Genomic DNA, 8,894 nt, shown 5'->3' with positions numbered 1-8,894 from the left:
TGACATGTCTTCATTCTGTATTTTGAGTTATAGATTTAACTTTTTGAAAATTGTACTTTAATACTAGCACTATCATCTAGGTTTTTTTTTTTTTTCTTCAGAGTCTGAAAGTGGTTTTTCACTTTCAAGTTAAGTCATCTCTTACTTACGGCATGTTTGTTTCTCTTCTGAGGGGGGATGCAAAGCTGGAATACAGGGGTGACGGGAGAGACTAAAAAGTCCATTGTAGGGGTGCCTGGGTGGCTCAGTATGTTGGGCGTCCGACTTCAGCTCAGGTCATGATCTCACAGTCCATGAGTTTGATCCCCGTGTCCGGCTCTGTGCTGACAGCTCAGAGCCTGGAGCCTGCTTCAGATTCTGTGTCTCCTTTTCTCTCTACCCCTCCCCTGCTCATGCTGTGTCTCTCTCTGTCTCAAAAATAAATAAAAACATTTTTTTAAAGTTTTTTTTTAAGTCCATTGTAAGGTGTTTGCAGTGATTCCCAGACTGCTTTTGGAGGATCAAGGATTGCTGTGGCCCATACATAGCACCCTTAATGGCTTAAAGTCATTATAAAGGCTTTCCAGGAGCGTATGCTAATTCAGGAATCTGATTATGTTACTAGAAAAGCTTACAGATGGTTATCAGACTAAATTCCAAAAAGAGAAATAATTGAATCTCTAAATCTTGCTAGAAACACCTATTTATCAAAATGAGGGTTTTTTTGTCTGTTTTGAAAGAGCTAGTTCGTGAGGGGGGCAGGGGGGGAGGAGGCAGCAGAGGGAGAGAGGAGAGAGAATCTTAAGTAGGCTCCACACTCAGAGCCCACTGGAGGCTTGATCCTACCACCTGGGATCATGACTTACTGGAAATCAAGAATCCCAAGGTCGACTGACTGAGCTACAAGGGCTCCCTCAATAATTAGTTATTATAATGGATTGAGGGCAACACTTCTCCATAGCTCCCATGAAAGTAATGGGGATTGAAGTTTTTGTTTTGAAATGAACAATTAAAGCGGACCCATTAAAAAAAGTTTTAGTTCAAGGACTCCTCCCACAGAATTCTGGCTACTTCAGTAATCCAAGTTTCTTTAATAGACTCAACAGATGCCAATATGCCATATTGAATTTCCATTGCAATATCATGGGGACTGTTTTTAATCTGGAACTTTTCTCCCATGATCTTTTATTTACTTTTGGATTGCACGATAATTCTAGTACTGCTTTGCAATGCACAAAGAGCGCTATCCATTCTCTTATCGGGCATATTAACATTCTATTAAGTAGCAGGTGAGGATCAGAATCAGGGCTTCGAATACCTAGATCTTTATTTCCACAACCAGAGAAGTCTCACTGCCGGGTTAGCTCTTTTCTGGTACTACTCAGACAACCTGCAGTAAGGTGAATAAAAGCCCTCAGCGCTAGGTCTGAATGCCGGTTCCACTTTCTCCTTGTCGCGCAGCCACTTTGTGACTTGGTTCCCTTGCTCATAAGACAAACTGAGCAGTCGAAGCCCTGACATTCTAGGGATTATATGAAATAAGGCTAAGGATTTAGCGCGGAGCTCTGCACAAGACAGCACTGCATAAACTATATTAATCAGTGATGGGCTGTTACTCTCGCTCCCTGGGAACCCCACGGAACGTCCAGTAGGACAAGGTGTCGTTGGGCAGAAGAAGCCACCCACTCAGCGGCTGAGACACGAGGAGGACACGCCCTCCAGAGCCGCCCCAACGGGAGGAGCCCTGAGCCGGAAGGCCTCAGCCGGGCGCTGACCCCGCCCACAGCTGACTGGGGCGGGGACGCCGTCTCCTGGGAAACTGGACGCGCAGCTCAGCTTGGGTCGGAGCCTCAGCCTGTGGGACTAGCAGTGCGTACCACACCCGCAGCCAAGTAGCAGCAGGTGTGGGCCAGCGGCCACGCTGCTTGCAGTCGCCGGAGGGGGTGGGCGTCTGCCGCGGCGCGTGTGGGGAAAAGTGTCCTCGCCCACCCCAGGCTGGGCAGGGACGCGAGCGTGTGGAGCAGACCGACCCAGCATTCTCTTGGACGTGCGTGATGGCAGCCCGGGAGGTGTTCGGGTTTCCAGAGGACGCAGCCCTTCGCCTAACTCCGGTCGCTGGCCTGGAGGTGGTGGGCATGAAGGAGCTGGAGGAGGAACTGGTGGAGGAGGAGGAAGAAGAGGAGGAGGAGGAAGAGGCGGCGGCGGCCAGGAGAGCTCGGAGTTTCGCCCGAGACGCGCGGGTGCGCTTTCTCGGCGGCCGCCTGGAGCTGATGCTAGGGCTCTCAGCGGAGAAATGGAGCCAGCATTTGGAGAGCGAGGAAAACCGGCAGGTCCTGGGAGAGTTCCTGGAGAACCCCAGTCCCGCGTGCCTTGTCTTCAGCGTCGCCGCCGCGGGACCACTCGCAGTCGCCCGGGAGGTAAGGGGCGACAGGCTAAGGGACCCTGTCAGGCTGCCAGTACGGGGACAGGCCAGTCGCGTCCTTGGGTTCCCTTGGGGCATGCACTTAGGCGCTTTAAGAAACTTTCTTTGGGAGCCCTTGCCTTGGAGTTTGCAAAATCACCCACGTGCGCCCACTCTGCAGTTAAGCAACTGTGGATTAGTTTTCTAGAAGGTTAGTTTGCCCAACCCAGATAAAGCAGGAAAAGCTACACTACACTTTTTCAACTGCCTAGGCTTTGGGAACAAGGTGGGTTCTCTGTGCCAGATAACTTCTGTTTTCAATCGCTCTTGGGCCAATCTGGGGTCCTGTCTTTAAAAAATGTTTTGGCAGAGCCTGAATAATTTTTCATATGCTAAGTCTGTCTGTCACATTTAATCCTAGGAAAAATATTTAGTCTTTAAAAAAGGAGTGCTCTGGCACTCCGCGCACACATGGTGTTTACCAGCCCTGGAGGGAGAAGGGGGGCAGTCCTTTCTTTCCTTCCATCTTTTCTTTCTTCCTTCCTTCCTTTTTTTTTTTTTTTTTTTTTTTTTTTTTTTAGACTTTGTAGTTGGAGGTTAAGGTATCACTTATAAATACAGCATTTGTATTCAGCATTTATTTTTATTTTTATTTTTATTTTTATTTATTTCAGAGCATGAGCAGGGTAGGGTCAGAGGGAGCGGGACAGAATCTTAAGCAGGTTCCACACTCAGTCAGCATGGAGCAGATGCGCGGTTGGATCTGCCACCCTGGGTTCATGACCTGAGCCAAAATCAAGTCTTTAGTGTTTACAGTGCCTCAGTGTAATGTGTTGTATGTGTGAAGTGTTTATCATCGCTGTGTGTCACTTTAATAGTTGGGAAATAGGATCCCAGAGAAAGAGTAACAGGAGTTTGCCTTAGGGTTTTGAGATCTGAATTTTTTTGTTTTGCTCTTTTCCCAATTATAACTAATTAAAAATTTTGTCAAACAAGGAGATAGGATACTTAAGTCTAGGATTACTTAAGTTAAATAATCATCATATCTGAAGAAATAGCTCAGTACTTGTGGAAATGTTAAAATATCTAAATTCAACATTTTATTTTGAGGATAGATTTACAAAGTAACCTCTTGTGCCTGAACTTCCTTTCACTTTGGTTTATTTCCAAACAACAACAACAAAAAAGGTTATAAAAAGGAATGACCTTTCCTAAGATAGAAAAATGCTAAATTCTCCTTATATTTGTTTTTAATAAGGAGATGTTAAGGTATATAAATGATCTTGGGTAATTGACAAGCCTCTTTAAAGGTGATATTTACATACCAATAATGCTATGGAATTAGCATTATAAAAGAACAAAACTATACAGTTTGCAGAAGGTAGGGCAAAGAGCTGTGGAACTACCTTATTTATAAAGGTAGGCAAGATGCCAGATTTTATTCCTTTTTTAGCAATCTAGCTACAAGTTAGATAGAGCAAATCCTATGTGTTAATATGGAAACTACGCTGTGAACTTGGACTAATTATTTTGCTCTTGTTTCAGATTCCAAGAGATGCAAAACATAAACTTGTTTATATTGCCAAGAAGATTACTGAAAACATTGGAGTAAATGACTTTTCTCAAACGGTTTTATTTGGAGAGTTAACCGCCTCATCTTTCGGACATGTAACTGCTTTCCTAGATGAGGTACTAGTCTGTCCTTAATATTTGAATCTTTAATTTATCTCTATGGCACTTGGAATTATTCAGAAAAACTCTGGTTAAAAAAAAGAATGTAGAAGCCAATAATCTCTTTAGGTGGATGCAATGTGGTTAACTGTTTCTGAATGAGAGGATACTGATAATATTCAACAGATGGTAATCTGTAGGATTATCCTTTTTCTCTTTGTTTATAAATATGGGAAGTAAAAAGAAGCTTGAATAGGCTCTTGTAATTAGCTATAGGTTTTAAATTTCACGTTGAATAGAGACAAACTTAGACTTTGGAAGCATGTATCATAAGTTTTTCAGATTTCTGTTAGTTTCTGTGACCCTCAGGTCAGATAATGTGGAAAGATAATAGAAACGAAATTTTTGAAGTGGTTGCTTTAAAATTCTTCTTTCTGTCCCTTTAAATCAGAGAAATGCTGTCTAAACCCAGGTTATGGATACTTGTAATAAAAGTACCTTGGTGGGATTTTTTTAATGTGTTTTTTTTTTTTTTAAATGGGATTTAATGTGGGATCCTGGGGATTTTATTAAAGTCAGGCTGCTCCAGTAGGTCTGGGGTGGGGCCAATCTTCTATAATATCTGATCTCATAAGATTCTGTTTGTTGATGGTATGTCTTTGAGGAAAGATGTACCAAATGACCAGGTTCTGTAGGATTAGAGCAGTGATTCTCAAACTTTGCTGAACATTAGAATCACCTGGGGAATTATCTAACCTGCCTTTACCCTGGTCAACCTTACTAACTAAATCAGAATGGGGTGGCAGCCAGGTGGTTACAATGGTTAAAATCCCAATTCTAATGTGCCCCAAACTTTGAGAGCCCCTGGGTTAGATAGAAGTAAATCAGATCTCTGTAATCAGTGCATTTCTGCCAAGGCCAGTGCTTAAGGTAGGAATAATTCCCAGAATATTTATTACTAACGATTTGCCAGTCTCTCTGTTGCACGCCACTTCTACTTCCTGAGTCTCTTTCGCTGTCTTTGGACTAGCCAAAGTCTCTAACTCCCAACTTCACCACCTTACCTCTGTTTCCCTCTCCTCCTGTTGAAATTACTCGGTTTTAGATGATTTCAGGGACACACCGGTAGAGTTTTCTATCTTTACCTGGGACACTTTTTGGTCTGTAGCAGAAGCTCAAATTTTTACCTAACTGAACCTGATGAGAGCATTTCACATGAAATGGGAATGACTCTTGGTCATTTGAAACTAGACTGCCATCAGCTGGGGCTTGGAAGGGCAAGGATGTACTCTTTGTTTCAATTCTTACATTACTGTCTGTCTGGCAACAGACAGAAGATACACAACTCTTGCAAGTTCCTCTGATCTTGGTGTGGATTTATCTCCATACCAGGGTCTGCATTCCACTCTGAGAAAGATGAAATGAAAGAGAGTAAGCTGTCCACAAGTACATTTATTGTAGGTATAAGCCATCCAGAAGCTCAGAGTTTAAGTGGTTTAGAAGATTCATGTAATTATGCTTGAAGATCTGAGTATTGGGAACAAAAAAAATGAGATCACACTTAGGAAGTCACTTGGGTTTACTTTTGGACAAGACTTACATTCGGTATGAAGAAGGCCCTAAGGCCTGGCTATAGATGATTGGGTTGAAAACATTTTTATAAGGATTGTCTTTGCTTCCTATCCAGTGTAGCTCGCAAGATTGGCTGATTAACAGTGGCTTATGATGATGTGCAAGGCACTCCCAAACTTCTCTCTCTAGCCAAGATCTTTTTCCTGAATTTCAAACTTGGAGATTCATTTGTTTTCCTGAAATTCACACTTGCATTTTAATAAACATCCCAAACCTGTCCAAAGTTGAACTGACCTTCCCCAGCCTCCACTGCATTACTTGTGGCTATCGCCACAATAGTGGCGTGAACGCCTTCCTTCCAGTTGCTCAAGCCAGAAAATTACTGAGACAGCCCTAACTCTTTTGTGTCACACGTTGTATCCGTTCTGGCAGGAAATCATGCAAGTTCCTGCTGGTGGGAATGCAAACTGGTGTGGCCACTCTGGAAAACTATATGGAGGTTCCTCAAAAAATTAAAAATAGACCTACCCTATGACCCAGAAATTGCACTACTGGGTGTTTACCCAAAGGGTATAGGTGTGCTGATTTGAAAGGGCACATGCTTCCCAATGTTTATAGCAGTGCTATCGACAACGGGCAAAGTATGGAAAGAGCCCAAATGTCCATCAACTGACAAATGGATAAAGAAGATGTGGCATATATATATATATATATACACACATATACACAATGTATATGTGTATATATACACATATACACAATGGAATATTACTTGGTGATCAAAAAGAATGAAATCTTGCCATTTGCAACAACATGGATGCAACTAGAATGTATTATGCTAAACAAAAAAGTCAGAAAGATAAATATCATATGATTTAACTCATTGATGGAATTAAAGAAACAAAATAGTTGAACATAGGGGAAGGGAAGGAAAAATAAGAAAAAGAGAGGGGGCAAACCATAAAATTTTCTTAACTATAGAGAAACTGAGGGTTGCTAGAGGGTGTTGGGTAGGGTAATGTGCTAAATGGGTGATGGGCATTAAGGAGGGCATTTGTTGGGATGAACACTGTGTGTCATCGGTCAGTGAGGAATCACTAAATTCTCCTGAAACCGATACTACACTATATGTTAACTAACTTGGATTAAAATAATATTTAACAAAAGGAAATGATGCAAGTTCTACCTTCAAAATACACTGAGAATCAGCCTCCATACTCCCCTCTCCTGCTACCACTCTGGGCTGGTTCACCATTGTCTCTCACCTGTGCTACTGCTTTCATCTCTATCTCTCTCTTTTTTTTTTTTTTAATGTTATTATTTCATTTCATTTTGTTACCTTATATAGGAATTAACATACAGTGTTATATTAGTTTCAGATAGACAATAGAGTGATTCAACAATTCTATACATCACACACAAACGCACACCAAGATCACGATGAATTCATGTTCATCATGAAAAGTGCACTCCTTAATCTCCATTGCCTATTTTACCCATCCTCCTACCCACCTCCCTTCCTGTAACCATTAGTTTGTTCTCTGTAGTTAAGAGTCTGATTCTTGGTTCATCTCCCTCTCCTTTTTTTTTTTTCCTTCACTCATTTGTTTCTTAAATTTCGCTTGAGTGAAATATGGTATTTTTCTTTCTCTGACTTAATTTGTTTAGCATTATACTCTCTGGATCCATCCATGTCATTACAAGTGGCAAGATTTCATTCTTTTCTATGGAAAAATAATATTCCATTTTATGTATATACCAAATCTTCCTTATCCATTCATCTGTCAATGGGCTGCTTCCATAGTTTGGCTGTTGTTAATAATGCTGTCATAAACATAGGGGTACATGTATGCCTTTTAATTAGTATTTTTGTAGTTATTGGGTAAATATCTAGTAGTGTGATTACTGGATCATAGGGTAGTTCTATTTTTAATTTTTGAGCAGCCGCCATACCTTTTTCCAGAGTGGCTGCACCAGTTTGCATTCCCATGCTTTCATCTCTTAACTAATCTCTATGCTTTTGTGTGGTTCCCATCTAGAATGTATTCCCAACGTAGCAGCTAAAGGGATTCTGTTGAAGCATGAATCAGAACATGTAACTTCTCTGCTCCCGTTTTATTCTGAATAAGGGCCCAAGTGCTTTTAGTAGTCTAGACTTTGCATGTTCTGTGTTCTCTGTGGATCACAGCTATCAGCCTAACCTAAAAACTTGGTAGAACTGTAGAATCTCAGGGTCGTCTTCAGAGCTACTGAGGCAGGATCATCATTGGTTCTTAGGCGTATTAAAGGATGAAATCCCTAGTCCAGAATCTGTGACCTGACCTCCCTGTGACCTCTTTAAACTCTTCTCACTTGCTAACTCGTGACCTCCTTGCTGATCCTTAAATGTCTCAGGTACACTGTTGCCCCTACTATTTCTTTACCTCCCTCAGAATTCACTCAGCTAACCCCTTAATGTCCTTCAAGTCTTTTTACTCATGTATCTTTTATTAAAGCCACCCTTGAGGAGGGTAGGGACTAGGGTCAGCAAATGAGGCACCCACTTCAAGAGCAAATTTATAGGGAGGCAAAGGGAGCAAAAACAAAACAAAAAAACCCTCAATATCAGGATGAAATTTTAATACAGTATTTATTTTTTTAAATTGAGATGTACATAATATTTATATGAGTTCATGGTTTTTTATTTAATGCAATTTATTGTCAAATTGGTGAACATATAGTGCGTAAAGTGTGCTCTTGGTTTTCGGGGTAGATTCCCATGGTTCATTGCTTACGTATAGCACCCAGTGCTCATCCCAACAACTGCCCTCCTTTCAATGCAGTATTTAAAAAATAAATAAATAAAAATGAGGGGTGCCTGGGTTGCTAAGTCAGTTAAATCTCAGACTTTGGTTCAGGTCATGATCTCACAGGTTCTAGCCCTGCATTGGGGTCTGTGCTGACAGCTCAGAGCCTGGAGCCTGCTTTGGATTTGGTGTGTGTCTTTCTCTCTTTCTCTGCCCCTCCCCACCCCCACACTGTCTCTCTCAAGAAATAGATAAACATTAATAAAAAATCAAAATGAAAAAGTCAACATTTAAATAAACAGTCGATCACTAACAGTACTGTACTAGATCATATTGGAGCCTGAAGCAAAAATAAACCCATAATACTGATGTTGCCTTTATTTAAAAATAGTGATAATTCATCATTTTTGTTGCATTAATTTTGATTTAAAAAGTATCTTAAAAAATTATTCGTCTTGATTACTGAGTTTTTTGGTGGCTTTTAG

General features: G+C 41.3%; 1 protein-coding gene across 2 annotated transcripts in view; it reads left to right on the top strand.

The window, feature by feature from the left end:
* Positions 1–1,761: 1,761 nt before the first annotated feature.
* The window catches only part of DNAH11 (dynein axonemal heavy chain 11), a 352,527-nt gene continuing 345,394 nt past the window's right edge, over positions 1,762–8,894 (top strand). For both annotated transcript variants that reach the window (XM_086694494.1, XM_086694493.1), the window contains exons 1-2: positions 1,762–2,396; positions 3,926–4,069. In XM_086694494.1, coding sequence (XP_086550620.1) covers positions 2,034–2,396; positions 3,926–4,069 — 507 coding nt within the window. In that variant the 5' untranslated portion in view covers positions 1,762–2,033. The remainder of the gene's footprint in view (positions 2,397–3,925; positions 4,070–8,894) is intronic.

This window comes from Puma concolor, chromosome A2 (assembly GCF_028749965.1).
Source record: "Puma concolor isolate L17-30 chromosome A2, mPumCon1.1.hap2, whole genome shotgun sequence".
NCBI lineage: Eukaryota > Metazoa > Chordata > Mammalia > Carnivora > Felidae > Puma > Puma concolor.
This window is presented reverse-complemented; position numbering and strand designations above follow the sequence as displayed.